Source organism: Dipodomys ordii, unplaced genomic scaffold (genome assembly GCF_000151885.1).
Source record: "Dipodomys ordii isolate 6190 unplaced genomic scaffold, Dord_2.0 Scaffold28, whole genome shotgun sequence".
NCBI lineage: Eukaryota > Metazoa > Chordata > Mammalia > Rodentia > Heteromyidae > Dipodomys > Dipodomys ordii.
Window position 1 is genome coordinate 6994223 of NW_012267244.1, and position 18692 is coordinate 7012914.

At 36.0% G+C, this 18692-nt stretch overlaps 1 protein-coding gene across 1 annotated transcript in view; it reads right to left on the reverse strand.

Annotated features, from left to right (window-relative positions):
• Positions 1 to 406: 406 nt before the first annotated feature.
• Positions 407 to 18692, reverse strand: part of Vcan (versican) — a 103574-nt gene continuing 85288 nt past the window's right edge. The window contains exons 13-15 of the mRNA XM_013015935.1: positions 5322 to 5466; positions 1073 to 1255; positions 407 to 927 (exon numbers count right to left, since the gene is read on the reverse strand). Of these exons, the coding sequence (XP_012871389.1) occupies positions 800 to 927; positions 1073 to 1255; positions 5322 to 5466 (456 nt within the window). The 3' untranslated portion in view covers positions 407 to 799. The remainder of the gene's footprint in view (positions 928 to 1072; positions 1256 to 5321; positions 5467 to 18692) is intronic.

The following is an 18692-nucleotide window of genomic DNA, read 5'->3' on the forward strand; positions in this document are numbered from 1 at the left end:
TGTTATGAATGCCATTAAAAAGTAGACCTGGTTGAGTTAATAATTAGCACTTCGACCCCTAAAAATTGCTCCCGGTCATAGAAAAGTCCTCCATCAGGCCTTTCTTGTAGGTGAAGGGAAAGAAATGCAGCCAAGAAGAGTTCCACTTTGGAGTCCCTATATCCACCGGGGCCTCATTAAGCAGGATTCCGCATCCTGGGGACGTGCCCGGCACCCTGGCTGAGGCAGGTGCAGTGACCTACAAACGCTTGTTTGCTAGTTGTCCAGGAAAAGCCATCCTCAGTCTTGCTGACACACAAAACGAGCAAATCAAACCATTTCCAGCCTAAATAAACTATATGAAAGCAGCCAAACCAATGATTAAAGACCTCAAACGCTCCCTAATCATCATTAAATATGCCCAAACTCAGTGTGATCTTTTTTATTTTATATACAGGATTTTTAAAAAATCAACATTAAATCATCTTATTTACATGGCCATCGGTGCTGGAATTAAGCTTTTTAAATAGTACAGAAGGCTGGTATATGTGATGAAATGTTCTGCACTGGAGACAAACAGAAAGCTAAAGAAATTAAGTAGGCTGGAAATGGTCTTTTCTGCCCTCGTTCCCTTTCCTTTTTTGTTCACTTTCTTTTTGAGTGTCAATACGTTCGTCTTGGGGGCACAGCCACCCAAAACGACTGGACGGTGATCCAAAACTCCAAAGCAACTGATAATACTTCTCGAGGTGATAAGAAAGGCACAAGAAGTTAGGACTTTGGCTGTAATGATGAAAACACATGTTCGCCATGTAAAGGATCAGCGCCTCGACTCCTGCCACCTCCGGCTCCAACGATGATCGTGTTTTGTTGTATTTATTGAATTGTCCTGGGCTGATGAGGAATTTTTTAAGTATTTCTTAGAATAAGTCCTTTGGTATGCAGATGCTACATGGAAGGAAAGAAAAAAAGAAAGAAAACACAACAATATTACTTGCTCCATACCCTAAACTACCAATACTGTAGCGGTAAAATGAGGATGTCTAGAAGTTTCTATAGCACGGCTGTCCATTCTTTCTAAAAGACCACTTACGGTTCATGCAGGTTATTTTAGGCATTGCCCATCTTCCATTTCCTAGGCATCGGATAGTAGGAAGGTGGCGTTGAATAAAACCATCTTTGCAGTGGTATCTAATCAAGGAGTTGATTTCATAACGAGGCTTCATCTTTCCAAAGGTCTTGGCATTTTCTACAACAGGGGGCTGGCCACAAGCAACTAAAGAAAAGCAAATTGGGTTATTTCCAAATCAAATAAGTATTTCAATTAGTATGAGCCTGACTCTTTCTCTGTGTGTCTCTGTCTCTGACTCTTTCTGTGTCTCTCTCTGTGTCTCTCTGTGTCTATCTGTCTCTCTCTCTCTCTCTGTCTCTCTCTCTATGTCTCTCCCCCACCAAACTTCATACCTTCATAAAAGGCAATAATCTAGAACTAAAAAATTGAAATTGTTCAAAATAAATAAGTTGATTCCCTGGGTGTAGTTTGGATATGAGATCATTCCATTGAAATGTGTTCTCACTAAAAAACTAAAGGTCACACATTCATCTATTCATTTAGAAAGACCACTATTCTAGCAAATTTCTAAATTAAAAATTATTTATCTTACAACATGGACCTTGGTTTCATCACCATCCCCCAATTTTTATTTATTATGCAGTGCTGGTTAGGGTAATAATAGATTTGTAACCATTAGCTATTATCACCATTTCCTTGTAAAGAAAAAAAACTGCCAAGTTATAATATCTCAGTTTTAAAACATGGACATACATGCCTAAGTGTAAATAAAATTTTGTCTAGTCTTACTTGTGCTTACTTACTTTTTTCTATCTCTTTTATAGAGACAGGGAAGTGAATAGCAATCTTGTCTCCATTTGTTATTGCTTCATTAATATATATTTATTGGTTTTGCTCTACATCTCTAATTGGAATGTGACAATGTAAATATAATTCTCCCATTATGGCATTTCAAAGTTTTATGATTGTGCTACCACAAGCCCAGCAGAATATGCCATATGGTCTCCTGAAATTACACACAGAGGTATGATGACTACCTCGGTATGGCAGTCATCTCAGGACTCGAATGTTTCAGTGTCAAACCTAATGTTGAAAGTTTATAACTGACACATTTATTGACATATATAGAAATCTGTTTACAATCGCAGTATTTTACAATAACAAACTTAGGTTTAACTCAAATATTTATTTCCTTTTATTAACTTTTGCTGACTCCAATCTAGATACTGACATGCTATTTTTATTATGATATAGAAAACCTACATTGAGATCCAAATACTAATAAGGATCCCATAGAATGAGACCAAAGCAATACAAGGTTTGAAGAGATCAATTACATAATTCACTATATATGAATCAGTGCTGGGCCAATAAATTGCTTGTTTTATCATTCGAATATGAGAATTGTATGGCTTTTTAAAAGTATGTATGTGTGAAGACTATTAAAAAGGCTAAAATAATTCAGTGAGTATGGCATTAACAAAAAAAGAACATAGATGAGAAATAGTTCCACATACCTATTCTTGATATTTGACAAAAACACGTAATAGCAGGGACAAGGGCATATAAAGCTTGCAGAGTTAGGTATTAATATGGAAAACTAGATCTGTTTCTCTACTTCAGAACATACAGGGAACATGAATTTTAGATGGTTTAAATATGTGAATATAAAAGGCAAAACTAAAAAATGTTCAGAAAACAATATCAAATATTTTATGAATTCAGGGTAATATGGATTTTTAAGATACAAAAGTTTAAACCCTAAAGGAACACTCAGACAAAATTAGGAATTATGCTCATCAAACTCTTGTAAGGTAAAAGGGGCAAAAACAGACTACAAACTGAAAAAAGACATTTGTAATCAATATAATGTTCAAGGGATTAGTAATAGAAATATAAAAAGAGCTCTTGAAAATCAATGTCTAAAACATAGGTAGAAAAAGTAAAAAATAGAGAACATGAGTAAAACTTTATGAAAGAAGTACTATAAATAATTCATAAGTGTATGAAAAGATATTCGCTACAAAGCATCCAAGAAAATTCAAGTTAGATCCCAGGGATACCATTTTATACCCACCACATTGGAAAAAATTTCCACATCCAATGATATCAAATTGTGTAGAAAATATAGACCTACAGGGCCTGTCGCACATTGCTAGTGGGTATATGAATTGGTGACACCGCATTGGAAAATAATTTGGCATTAACTAGTAAAAATGATAATACATATGTTTTTTTGACTCAATTATTTCACTCTTGGAATTGTATCCTACAGAGTCTCCCAAAAGACTAATGAAAAAAATGTATAAAGGTGCTCATAGAAAATTATTTATATATTTATAATGGTAAAAACACTATTACCCAAGTGTCCACTGTCAAGGAAACTGACAACAAGTTAGAAAACCATACAATAAATGCATACAGAAACAAAAGAAAAGACAATGCAGCTACATGTATCGGCATAGGTAAATATCACAGGCACAATGCTGAACAATAAGACAAGGTACAGAATGTAAACAATATAATTCCTCTTATATAAAGTTCAAGACTCTGCAAAACTAAGTCATTTATCATTTAAGGATATAAGCATGTGTGATAATATTAAATGGAAAAGTAAGACAATTAGGTCATTATCTACAGTGGGAATTGGAGAAAAATGGGAATGCAGTCTAGCAAGAACATATAACATATTTCGAGGAAATAATAACTGTATTGAGATGTTCATCTTTTTAAAATATACCTGTTCTCTATATTTAAATCCTTCATTCTAAGTAGTTAATATTTCATTTTAAAGTTGGAAAAATATTTTTAAAAGACTACCATCATCTATAAAATTTCTCAGAGCACTGATAAAAAAAAATTGCATTGTACAACAATGGAAAGATAGAGAATAGTTTATTCTCTTTCGATGAGAATAGAGCCAATTTAATCAAACTCATTTCCCATTGACAAACATAGAGCATAATGCTCTGATGGGGAAACTCTTTCAGCTATAGGGCTAGAGTGCTAAGCCTGGAACTATTCAACCCTGCATCCCTCCCCTGAGCCATTTGACCACATCTAGAGACACCTTGGGTTACCACAATGCAGAGGGAATATGAAGAGGGGGAGGGTGCTACTGGCATTCAGCTCATAGAAGGCAGGAATGGTGCTCAACCTTCTCCAATGCCTCCCACAATGAAGAATTATCGGGCTCCAAATGTCAATAGAGCTGTTCCTGAGAAACTCTACTATAGGAAAAAAATAACATAGAGAACATAAGTGTTTAGACCAAAAACAGAGAAGCGTGACTCCAGGACCACTCGGAGATCTAAGAAGGCAAACAAAACATTGGGATAAAGACAAACAGTTTATTAAACACTTCTTATATCGGAAAAAGGAAAACAGCAAATACTTGATTTGCTATTTTTACCATTTCCGTGATAGAAGAAAGGCACACAGTCAGGAAAGCTTCTTCTATAGACAGTGTACTGAGAGAAAGTTCTTTAATGAGAGTCGAGTAGAGTAGCCATGAGAGTAGCTGAAATTCCTCTGAGACTATGACTTAGTGTTGTCGTTCTCCCACTAGAATTTATTTTTGATTTTTAAATCTGTCCTACAGTACTTACAAAGTCTGTATTTTTGATTTTACTCTTTTATAATCAAAGACAAATCAAGTGGGTTTTACGTTTGGAAGTTGTCCTTTGTCTTCTTATTTGAGGTAGCTAAGAGTATTAGCCAGGGACTAGATATTCATGCTTTAATATCATTATCAAAAAATGGTGTTAATACTTTTAGGGAAGAAGTCTATATGAAATGCTTTAGAAACTGAAATGTATTTACCAATGATAAATACAATGTAGATACAGAAAGCAACTGTCTACGTTTTTGTTTTCTGTTTTATGTTAACCAAACTAGTCTCGTCATAGAAATTCTTTTACAAATGTCTTTATTATTCCTTGGACTACAGACATGGGGATGCCACTCTTGTTCTGTGGTTTATAAGCATAACTAAGCTTGCAAGGAAATGTTTGTTATGATACTGCCAGGTAGTTTACCTGTATAAATACCATAATACCATAAATGCCATATTTTTATCTTTAACACTTGAAATCCCAGGTGATTACTGAAACCAAACCTTTAAATTGTATTGAAAATGTATGCTGTTGCAGAGCAACAAGAAAGGACATGACATATCCAGTTTGTATAAAGAATGAAGGTTATTCTTCTTGAATGCTACTGCTAACTCACATGCAGGATAAGTATACAGTATTAATGGAGTAATCCTTACCTGTTCCTTTCTTGCAAGTGTAGGTGAGATGGTAATTGCAGGGAACATCATTCCACTGGCCATTCTCGTGCCAAATGATTACAACGCAATCTTCTCCAGCAGAAAAGAAGCTGTCTGGCTGGTTGGGTCTCCAGTTTTCATATTGCTACAAAAGTGGAGCAGCATGAAAATCTGACAGTCAAAGGCTACTGTAACAGCAACGATCACAAACTACTTAGAATAAACCCAACAATTTTTGATAGACTGCATAGCTGAAATTATTTTCATGGTAAAGACTGTTAAACTATTAGTGGAAAATACTGTAATTCAGTCTTTATTTCAAATACCTACTCTTGATTTTTATCCATCTATTCTTTACATATTTGAGAAAATTTTCTCTTTTTCTATATTTCTGAATATAGAATCAATCCTCAATTCAAGAAGTGTCATGATATCATTATCTATATTAACACTGATGCAGTGAAAAAAATCGTGTTCTTATTCGTCTGTCATGTGGTTTGCTAGACCACATGTGCACATAGAATGTTAAATAACTTGGATCATAGAGCAATAGAAGTTTTAGCTATTATTTCTTATCAGACCTACTATAAAATACCTTAATATTTTCTATTTTATATGAATGTCTTAAATCCAAGTTTATGTGTTTGACTTAAAGTTTAAACGATTGGCAACATTTTTTGTACTTGATATATGTATATTCATGATTATGTATACAACATTTCAAAATTACTTAGTTTTAGTTGTGATTTTTATTTGCACCATGCATTGTTTTGTTGTGTGATCTAATCTAGGAGTTATTTTCTTTTACTAAGAATATGTTAAAATTTTATGCATATTGTTATTTTAAAAAGTTTTCAAAATACATTGTACTACATGTTAAATTCTCTTTGTGCAATATGTATGCAGATAATTACTTTAATGTTTTAATACTGGCTCCTTCTATATCTATATTGTTTGTATGTATCAGCAGAAATACATTTAGCCTTCCACCATTGTCAAATGTCATATATCTAGCATCTGTAATGGATGATTTACTTACTATGTAGTATATCTTATAAGAATTCAGTTTAATTGGCAATAATTTAGAGCACAGAGATGTTAAACATACAGGGTTCTCTGATATAATTATTTTCTAAAATGTTGCCATGTCAATGAATAAGTTAAAACATTAAAACATTTTTTAAAACTCTGATTAGATGACATTAAGCTATAAACAAGAGACCAGTTAACTAGACTTGCTACCTGGAATGTGATGTTTCTTTTTTCAGAATCTCTCTACCTTTGTTTGATTATTAGTTTCCTATTAGGCTTTGCCTACTCTCTGGGTGTGTGTGTGTGTGTGTGTGTGTATGTGTGTGTGTGTGTATTTAGCAATGACAAGGCAACTGTTGAGAAACTTCTATAAAATGGAGAAAATGTTGGTTCTGACTTGTGTGACAGCAGATAATATGATTGTCTTCTGACCCTACAGATCTGGTAGTCTCTCCTTCAATTAAATTTTAGATGAGTTTGAGAAGAGTAAAGAAATTTATTTAGAGAACATAAAGTGATAGAAAAATTAAATTATGGTAATTGTTCTAAATTCAGAGCATGCCAGAAATTATAAAATGACTATTTACTTATACCCAACAGTACCCTATCCTTTTTATGCCCTTTAATATATGTAACACTTAATATTCAAAACTATATTGTTTTTAATTCCAAAATTTGAAATAAATATTTAAATAAAGTGTTTTTAGTACCAAATGTTTTCCTGTGTGATTTTAGTCTTCAATGCTGGGTCAAAAAAAGCTACAAAGTAATATTCTTTTATTTATGAAATGGAACTTTGTGGACCAAGAAACTCTAGTATAAGAACAATAAAAGTAACAATAAAAGACCTGAGAATATGAACCTTCTGTTCAGAAAAAAAACTTTTCAAAATTATAAAGATATAGATTTTTAATAAAAAATCTTAGGAAAAGTCTCAAGTTTGAAAAACTTTTTCTTTCAAACACTTTGCTTGATTGTACTTTAAAGTTCTCCTTGATCATGATAAAATTAATACAGAAGACAAGAGATCCCTGTTTTAAGTAAATCTGAGCTGGGCACTAGAGGCTCATGCTTATAACCCTATCTACTCAGAAAGCTGAGATTTGAGGATCAGGGTTTAAAACCAGCCTGGGCAGGAAAGTCCATAAGATTCCAGTCTCCAAAAATCACCTCAGAAAAGGCCAAAAATGGAACTGTAGCTCAAGTGTTAGAGCACTAGCTTTGAGAAACAGAATCTCAGGGAACAGTGTTAAAGTCTTAAGCTCAAACTCCAGGACCAGCACCAAAGAAAAAAGTCTTGAAGAGTGATAAAACAGCAAAACTGTAAGGAATTGAGGATTAATAGGGTTTAATAACCTAACCCTAGTGATCCTAATGATCTTAGTGATTCCCACAAACAAGAAAAATCACAATATAGGATGTTTAATTTTCTCTGGAGGAAAACCTAATCTCAAAAGCCATGTACATATGACCATATAAGATGATGCTAAGTGAAATGAACCCCAAGATATGGACACAAGAGGTCTGTCTTTATTGTTATTGTTTTAAATGTACCATGTGATTTTATTTTTTGTTGTTGCTTGTTGTTTCCTTTGTATGTTCTTCCCCCTATGGTATATCCCTATTGTCACTGTACTTGATTTTGATACCCTGCATCTTGTATATACATTTGTCTAATCTGGGGAGGGGAAGGGGAATAACAAAATGCTGAAACAAGGACACAGGATGACCCATTGTAACAAGGATACCCACAGGACAGTGTATTGGAAACGAACTTTACAACTTCGGGTGGAGGGGAGGAGTGGGGGAGGTGGGGGAAGGCAGGGATAGTGGAACAACAACAAGGGAAGGGGTAACAATAATCCACAAGTAATGTACTCATTGCCTTACTCAGGTAACTGTAACCCCTCTGTACAGCATCTTTACAATAAAATAATAAAACAAGACGTTCTCTGGGAAAACCCACTCTGGTAGCATGCATGGCCCCATAGTATGTCCAGGGTGACCCGAGAAATGCAATAGTATATAACCATTAAATACTTAGTTTTTGAAAATGATATAAGACAATGTAAAGTACTCATGGAAACATCAACTTTACATAAATAATGACACCTATTTACACATAGTCTTGGACCCTGCTCTTTCCGAAGGATAAAGCCAAATGAGAATGTAGTAAGATTGTATAAAGTCTCTATCTGACTGACAGAAAATGACTGTGAGCTAATCTTTTGTTCTATATAGGTTTACATATTTTCTAAGTTCTCCAAGGAGAACACAAATGAATTTTCTAATGAGTAAATGTTAGTATTATAAGCTGATCTATGCATTTATCAGATAGCACTCACAGATTTCCTAAGTTACTAGATTTCCACAGGGATCGTTTCCAATGACCCATTCACTTGGCTGCCAAGTACTTTTCAGTTGTCATTTCCTCCTGATCTGAACAATGACTGCCTCATTTTCACACTGAAATAAAATTCAGCTTCTATGTTGATGAAGTGATTCCCAAGGTTTAAACTGCCCAGACCTCTGGTAAAAGATTTAATTGTCTTTGGTGAGAATTATATTTGGCTTGAAGCAATCCTTTAAAAGGCATGTTCCTATAGTTGCTTGGCAGAGCCGTGACTTAATGGTGCAGAACCAAATTTCAAGTCCATGGTTTTTATAAGAAAATCCAATGCCCGCAGGCACACCACACAATTACCTCATTCTGACGGCCCAATTGTGCACATTTTTCTAGGCCTGCATGCTTTGATTTTTCTCTTTGTTATTGCCAAACGAACTTAGCAAAGGAAACTCCAGTTTTCTCAACAACTTTCTTTGTTTCTTCCTTATTCTTTTACAGCCTAATTTAACACCACTTACAGGGAAAGAGAAGATAGCAAACCTTTGACTTTAGGTTCAATATTGTATTTTCTCATGAAAGTTAAAGGTAGAGAATCAATGCCTTTTCAGGAATTAATTAGGAGTTAGAGGACTGTAATAAATCCTCTCTCACCTACAGTGTTGTTGACATAAAGAAATATGGCATTTTGAAATGCGCAGTGTAAATCATATCACTTGTCTCTGGATATTTCTTTTCCTTATTCAGAATTCTGAGCAAACATGTTGGGTAGTCAACTCTAATTTTTTTATTTGTTCATTTTGTTTTTGAGACAGGTTCTCACTACATAGCTCAGTCTGGCCTTGGACTCATTATGTAGTCTTGGATGATCCATTCTATGTTATGATATTTTCTGGTGGTGCTGGGAATTGAACCCAAGATTTTGTACATGCTAGTCAAGAGCTTTACCACTGACTTACATCCTAGCGTTTGTATTAGCTATTCTGAATTGACCTATGTATAGGATTGAAAGAGCAGACTAGTAATTATTCTACAAACCAGTCATAGGTTGAGAAAACTCATTTTCAAACCTTTGACAAAAAAAAAAAAAAACCTGTGACGTGAAAACAAACAATTGCTGGATTGTTGGTTGTGTCTCTGTGTGTTTATGCCTGAAATACTTGTGTTTCCCCCTTCCACCCTGAGCTCCAGTCGCCTCCCCAAGGATAAGAGTTGAAACACAAAAAGTGGATTTCCTGAAAAGGCACCCGATATCATTTTGTAACTTCATCTTTTCTGATGGTAGAGAAAATTAGGACAAAAACTCAAATACTTCATGTAAGAGAAAGCCAATTCAGATGTAAATTTTTCTTGCATTTTATTAAGAGATAATTATTCCTACTTAGTATAAAACTGCCTAATGCTGTATATTTTGTGATTAAGTTACTTTAAGAGTTCCAATTAAATGACTAGCTCTCCATATTCCTAAAAAAAAAAGTGCCCAAAAGGGAAAGTATTTCACTTAAATTGAACGCAGTCACTTTTTTAAAAATTGTTTTCCCCTTTCATCCCCAACTGGATTGTAGCACTTCAGATGCCAAAATACTAAAATGATTCCAAAACTCTGAACAAAATCCAACAAATAATAAAAGTTTCTCTCACATGCAAATTGTCTTCACAAACCATAGAGCTCATTCTAAACCAATTCTAATGGTGAAGGGAGGGAAAAACTATCTTGTAGCAGGCCCAAGTTATTCATCAAAGTCCTCCGAACTATAATTGCTCAGATTATTTTGTTCCAAAGTATCATTATTGTCTATAATTCATTTCTCACACACATTGACATAAAAGAGAAGACTCCTTCTGTGACTTTTCTGCACATGACTTCTTAGTCTGCCAAACATCCTGAACCCTGGGAGAATGACCTCGGATCTTAGAGGAACTGGACTGATTTTTCTCACTGAGAGAATGGCTGGAAAGGGATTTCTCTTAGTTCTCCTTTTATTCAGTCACCAGACTGGGGGTAAGTCATGTTGAATGGGAGCAGCCTCTGCTTTTGAAAGTCTTCAATAATCTACTAAATCCAAGTGACTTTACAGCAGTTTAAGGTGTGTATTTGATGTTATAAGTCCCAGAAGTTCCAATAATCTTTCAAAGAAACCATATAGATGGCCACAACCCATGGCCGCACAATCACAACAGATAACGAGAATCGCATCAAGAATTAAAGGCACTGATGATAAGCGGTGATGAATTCTGGTTTCCTTATTCTGAGGATGGTAACTAACTTTCTGCTCAGGTTTATTAGTGTATATTCTGAATACATTCAACACTTAGAAACAAGCAGGAGCTTTTCTTCCTTAAAAACAAGAGGGGAGTTTGCTTTGCTTTACCTTTGAGCATTGCTTTCAGTAGAAGGTCACGTGGCATTAGTTACTATTGTGCCAGACACACCCCACCCAGCTCATCCTTAGGTGATACAAGAGAAGGGAATCCAGCTATGAGGAAGTGTAGGGGTAGAGAGCATGCCAGGCTGAGGTGAAGTGCTCTTGATCTGAATGACTTACTCCAACACCTCCCTATAACATTCCAAAAGAGCATTTGTTTTTCTATACCAAGATTTTGAAAGAAGCCTTTAAGAGAAAATGTCAGTTTGAAAAGCAAAGCTCTGAGCACACAAGAGCAAAGATTCTCCGAACATTCAGGAATCTTGATTTTAAAACACCATTTTAAAGCCTGTAATCCTAGCAGAGATCAGGAGATTATGGTTAATGGACAATCCCAGCACAGTTTTCAAGCCCCATCCCCCTCCTCCCCACCTCAATCAATGAAAGCTAGGAACGGTGGCACATACCAATCACCAGGGCTATGATGGAAATGAGAAAAGGAAGATCCTATTTGAGGCCAGCGAAGGCATAAAAATGAAACCCTATTTGAAAAACAGCCAAAGCAAAAAGGGGTTGAGGCATGGTTTAAATAAACTCAACTGGTCCAAAAACAAACAAGTAAGCAAAACAAAAAAGCAATGGAAGAGCCCAGCATCTTAATGCTTTAGCTATCATCCTAAGACTGAGTAGTTTTCAAAAGTACCTGTTTGGTTGAAAGTCCTTCAGAATTCTGAACCCATTTACATGCTTTCTACCAAGATACGTTCTCAACTTGGTCAAATATTTACAAAGAAAATCACAGAATGCTAGTTTCCTCAAAGTGCCAGGCACTTTGCAGATTTTGGTGTCTTTCCCTCTCTTCTAAATTGCGTAGTATAAATAAAAGCAAAGACAAATTGTCGAATGCAGGTTGAATTAAATCTCATCTTTAGGTGAGTCATAAATTTAAGATCTACTACCCCACACATACACACATACACTTCCATATAGACAGTACAAGTATGGGCATTTCTTGGCATTATATACAAATATATTGAAGACATTTGAGGATGTCCACATTCACAGATTCAGGTATTAGATGAGTTTCTGTCAAAAATACACAAACCAAAAATGGTAGTCAGGGTAGACAGCAATAGAGCCCTTGAGATGATAATACTGAGTTGTCTGTTATATAAACTTGAGCGTTAATCAAACAGTTCTTAAATACTAGCCAGACATTGGCACAGTTCAGATTTGTGTTTCGGATCTCTCATGTATAACTGGCATTGACATAATGAATATGCAACTGCCAAAAACCTACTATGTCTCTCTATCCAAATACTGAGCTCTAGTTTTTCAGCTTATACTCAGGTATCAATCTTTAAGTCCTTAAAATTTACTGCAACTTTCATTATGTTGAACAATCATTTGAAAAGAGTGTTTTAGAAGTATTATGATTTTGCTAAACCCATTTTAAACAATTACATGTATTCCATTGATCCAAGTAATTTTTGACACTTTGCCCATGGGCGTCCTACGTGTGGGTGACAGTATGCATTATTATAGTTGTTGGAGAATTTACTAAACTTTAAACTATGATTTAGATTACTTCCCCCCCCAAACAATCCACTCATCGCTCTTGATCTACCATCTCCCTCTCTCTGCACTGCTAATTTAATTCACAAAACCGCAAAATCCTTTAGTTTCAACCGCCAAGGAAACTAGCCAAGGAAAACTTTGTGTTGGGTTCCCTTACTGTGTATAAAGAGTCAGAAAAGATTAGTCTTAGTATTTACCTTACTTGCTAAGATTTTCCTAAGCATGTGACCACGTGTATTATCTTCATGCTATATTTGAAAAATCATCTCGTTCTACATTTAACGTGTAGGTTTACAATAATCAGGCAATCAGTACGAGAATTTCTACACTATTCGAAACTACAGTTCAAAGAGAATATAATTCTTGCCTAGGTCTGGGGCAGTGGAATGCTCAGTTTTGAAACACAGATATACAATGACCACTAGGTGGCGGTATACATCCACCAGTGTGGTATTATACTTGCTTAAAAAAATAGAATTGGGGATTACCTTTAAAAAAATCATAATTAAGTACAGGTGGCAAAATGATTAGAGGATTCTCTGGGATGTGTCCCCTAGTTTTGTGAGAGAAATAATCTGCTAAAAGACCTTAAACAGCATTTTTCAACTTGTTTTAAATTCCTTTACTGAAAGGGGTGACATCAATCAAGACACCTTGTATACTTATAACTGAGTTGGTGAATGTTTACTCCTTTGTACAACTACTTAAAGAGAATAAAAATATAAATTAAAAAATTTCCTTATTAAATTAAAAAACCCTTACTGGCCATTGAAACTATAATATAAATTTTCTGACTAAAACACACCCCTGCAATGGTTTATTATTTTCATTTTAATATTATCTGATGATAATCTGATATTCATGGTGAGTTTCATCAGAAGCAAAGTCAAGTTTAGAGCATTACTCATCTGAAGTAAGTGGCCATGCACACAAATGTCTGCCATGTGAATGACAGCTAGTTGGCTTTCAGGAGAAAACCTTATCTAGAAAACATGACACCTGTACTAAAAGCTGACTTTTCAGTGTGCAAACTCCTTTCACCACCTGGGAGCCAGAGCACCGCTGCTGAACTCCTGGAGCTACAAATTAAATCCAAATACAAGCCCATGCCAAGAACAACAAGATTATCGTGAAAGAATGAAAGCGAATTCCAAATAGAAAACACTTCCCCAACAGGATGGGTACCTGCCTGGAACCCCACAATGATAAGAAACCAGTGGGGTTCACTAACTAATGAACTCAGCAAAACCAGTCCGGATCAGCTCCTGCATTTCAGAATGTGAGTCAAATGAAAAAAGCTATTTAGACTACTTATTACAGAAATCAAAACTTTCGGTACCTTTGAAATGACTTTTCCCCATGGATGGCTTAGGGTACACAATAGGCATTTGTTTGGAGGCTGTGGGGGTACATTTAACTTTGTTTAATTTAACTTGTTCAGGGCAAATGACTTCCCAGTGAGGTAGGTGGACCCTTTGCTGCTCCTTAGTCTAGGTCGTCATTTATTTATGTTTTACAGGAGGCTATGGTTTTGCTGTTGTCTTTTAAGTTGAACAGGGTAATTCATTGGCCCACAACTGAACAGAAAAGAGCAGCTTTGTTTCAAAGGAGAAAGAGACATTTGTTTTAGTGTCACTACTCTTACCCTGGCAGCCTGCAGTTGGATTCTACCAAACATGAATATGCTGAAGGGAAGAAAAACTAACTTGGGGTCTCCTGATAGTTGTTAAAGTGGCAACATGCCCGTTATTTTCCTAGCTGCCAAAGCGCTGTGCAGGAGAGACAATCTGGCCACTGGAGAACAGCGCTAATCTTGTGTAATAGTGTGAGCTCACTGGCCTACAAAGCTGTAATTATCCACAGAATTTTCAGAGAGATGTGAGTTGTTCCCACTGTGAGACAAGGGGACCCAGGCAGAGGCCACAGAGCAACTTGTATTTAAACCATTCAATGAATGGTGTCAGTAGGCTCCTCAACCCCAAGCTGGTTCTCACAGGTCTTCCTTCAGTCATGAAATAGTAATGATCCAAATGCAATGACCAAGTGCCAAAACCCATTCAACATTTTTTCCCTTTTCCATGGTTAGGCATTGACTTACACTAATTAGCAGTTAAATGTCAACATCTGGATATGATTCTAAAGTTTCCTAAAGCACTGTCAATAATGCATCTCCAAAAGGGAACTACTGTACTGATAAGTCTTCTATCTATTTATCTATCCATGTGTCTATCTATCTATCCATCTATTTTTTTTCCTTTTTGGTTTTCCCACCCCTTCCAGGATAATCTTGTCTTTAGGTAAGTAAGTATTTCTTGCAGCCATACTACCTACCATTTGCCATCTGAACTGCAAAAAGCCAGAGGGAAGGAAGGATTTTGTGTTTAGAATGACCCCTTTGTGACTTCTAATATTTCTCATGCAGCTACAAAATACCCAGGTTTTGATTTGAAATCCAATCACATTGCAACACAAGAAAGTAAAAACTTTCACTAATATCACAGTGGTCTTTGGTAGACAGGAATCTGTAAAACCTCGTTATCGTGAGTAATGAGTTAAAGGATCAGGCAAGAACATATGCTTTTCTTGGCTTTTAGGTTAATATAATGAAATCTGTGAAGCTTACCATAATTAAATTAATATTAATATTCAGTGTGACTTGTTCTCAGAGGAGTGGCATTTGGCTTGGAGCTAAAAGCATGTTATAGCTACAACATCTGCAACTATTTTGTTAGAAGTCTTGTAGGGTTTGTAGGTTAAAAATGTAAAACTTAAGGATTCTTTTGGAGAAGGGAGAGACATTGTAAAATATATTTTTATTGGCACATATTGGTTATCTATGTTAATAGGGCACAATGTGACCATTTAATACAGATTTATCATCAGTGTTCACATCAGGGTAACTGACATATCCATCCTCTCAATATTTAAGATTCTCTCTGCTATTTAATATGTGAGGGTTTTGTTTTGCATTGTTCTCTGCCAAATCATGAGCAATCCTTTCAACTGAGCGGACGCTTATAAACAGGGCTAAAGAGCACCAGAATTAGTTAATATTCGAAACTCTCTTTTCAAAGTCCAGGACATCTGGGAGAGAAAGGAGGATAGAGACCTTTGTGTTTCTGATAGAGCAATAATGATACATTTCCTGTGGGGGGAAAAATAGTGGTTTACAGCCTGTGATCTGTAACTCCCCACCACCACCCCTTTTAAGTGCCTCTTGCTGGGTTCTGGGCCCTTTCTTTATTCTTTCTACGTTTTTCAAAGCTGGCTTCTCTCACAATATATTGCTTGACAGAAGGATAAAAAAAACATAAAGTTCTCTGGACTTAAAGTTGAACCCACACAAGTTGGGTCATTCTTGTGCATTGGCTCTGATAAATTGAAGAGAGTGTCAGGTAGGAGAGTATTAGAAAAATTCTGTCGTTTAGGCTTTTGTAGTTCATATTCCAACTGCTAAGGTACAAGATGATTTGCTTATTAGAGGGTATGACATTTGTTTGTCTATGAGTCAGTAATTTGCCTTACAACTTCCTAGCTAGACTCAGACAGATACAGAGAGGGAGGCCCTAATTTCTAAGGATCGACTGAAGTGTGAGGAAGGAAGTTCGTACTTCCTAGGAAATGGAGAAGCCATCAGCCTTGCTGGGTCACCAGTCAGCACTGACAAAGCAAAAATGACTTAAGGGAAAAAACATGAAGGGAATGGAAGCCAGTGGCTCACACTGGTCATCCAAGCTACTCAGGAGGCTGAGATCTGAGGATGGAGGCCAAAGTCTATGAGATTCTTATCTCCAATTAACCTGCAAAAAAAACAGAAATAGAGGTGTAGCTCTAATGACAGAGTGCTTGCCTTGGGCAAAAGAGCTCAGAGACAGGGCCCAGGCCCTGGGTTCAAACACCAGGACCAATACCAAAAAAATTAAATTAACTTAAATATTAAAAAAGTGAAGGGGATGTAAAAAGTCTTTTCTAAAATACTGAAGTTGGGACTATTTTGCAAAACAAAGGGAAGGGAGAGCAGGAATTAAGGAAAGGGGAAGCCACCAATTCTCTACCATTGACAGTACTGAAGGGCAGGGTGAGGTGCTCACCGAAGGGGTGAAAAGAGCCCTGTAGATAGTGGAGGGTTCCTACCGTGAGAATTTGATTTCCGGATGTTAAGAAAGGAGGGAGTAAGATGGTGATGGTAATAGATTTAAATCCCCTGGGATCTACAGTTTGACCTTAGACCACTTGGAGCGACAGTGACCACCCACTCATCCTTGGTCAAGCCAGTGAAAACATGTGAAATGTGCTGAGAGCTCTTATGTGATATTTCTTTGGCTTGTTTTACTAAATACAAATATTCTTTACAAGTCATTTTTCTTCAGGAAACACAAGGAATCTATGCCTTTTTTGGGAAGGAACATTCTCTTCAAATTTCTGCGCAATTGTTTTTTCTCAAATCTCCACAGAAAAGCTGCTTTGATATGACTCAAACATGCACCAGTGGTGGAAGCTGGAATTGACTTTCCCGTTTTTAACTTCCAAAGTTTATGACACACTTATTCCTATGACAACAGTGGATCTAATTGTTATCATTTCTAGTAGAAACATCTGTTTTTCTTTGCCGTAATACCTTTCACAAGCTTGCTATATGTCACTGTTATGGTGTGTGTGTGTGTGTGTGTGTGTGTGTGTGTGTGTGTGTGTGTGTGTGTTGCTAGAATGGAACTCAGAACCTTGCACATACATGATCCCTTTTGAGGGGATTAAAAGAAAAAATTTGCTATGTTTGAAAACTTACCTATTCTGTTTTGATGTTTTTTTTTTATATGAGTGCAACTGTAAACAGTTTTAATTTAGACAAATGATATAGGTCACAGGAGATTTAACCAAAAGACATAATATGCTCAATGTCATCTTTAAAAGGGAGTATAATGAATGTATTTTATCATTTGTTCATTAAAAATATGTATTCAGTATCTATCCTGTGGAAACTACTCTACTAGGTGCTGGAATAATCAAGATAGAAGTTAATTCCTGTCTCAGAATGTTCCTTGTTAGGAAGCCAAACCCATAGGGGTTAGCACTCTAATGGGAAGAACGGCACTGAAGACCAGAAACACAGGAGAAGAGTCTTTGCCGTGTCCAAGCTGAGTGAGCACGGCTTCTTGGAAGAAGGAATTTGAGGATCATGTAAGGCATTTGGATGTTATAAGTTGAAATTAGCAAGGGGTGAGGGAACATGTTTACCACTGGGCCAAGTCACATAAAAGATAGGTTTTACTCCAGCAATGAGATGCTATTTTTAGGAAATATAGTGGCAAATGGAATGGTGGGTTTTGTGTGCTGTCCAAACAATATGTATTTGACCCAGAAATCATAAGGAAGAAGTAATGCAAGTTCATAGTTAGGGAAGGTGAGAGCTGAGGGAAAACACTTCAGACTGGTCCTTCGTTTAACAGCTGGTTAAAGAAACAACTTAAAGGCCAGCATTTAATACAGATACCAGATAAGAAAAGTTCTTCAGCTTCAATGTGTGTTTAACTCAAATGGCTTAACTCAGTGTATTTGAAGACATAACTTGGTTGGCAAGGAGAGCAATTCACAATTAAATTATTTTTCAGGGGTTTGAATAAAGCACTAGGTATGTGTGGCTCTTACAGACTCACAGTCAAGTTAAAGAATAACTGGTTAAAAGAAAGCCCAGTGATCAAATGAAAGCTGTGTAAAGAGAAAATAAACATAAATCACAAGGGTAGGGCTAGACACAATTTTCATTCATGAGTGAGTGCACTTTTGTGACATTTATCAGGCAAACATCCCAAATAAATAATGAAAAAGATTATTTAATATAACAGAAACAAGAACTTGGCATTTTACCAATAATATCAACATCCTATGGTAGGGGCTAACAATGTGGAAAGAAATCAATCAAAATCTGAAGAACTAAGGCAATACAGGATGACTTCGTCAAACAATATCACTAATTTAGCATAAGCATATGAAATGAATTAGTGTCACTGTGAAAGCACAACTATGTTAAATAAGATATAATTATATTGGAAG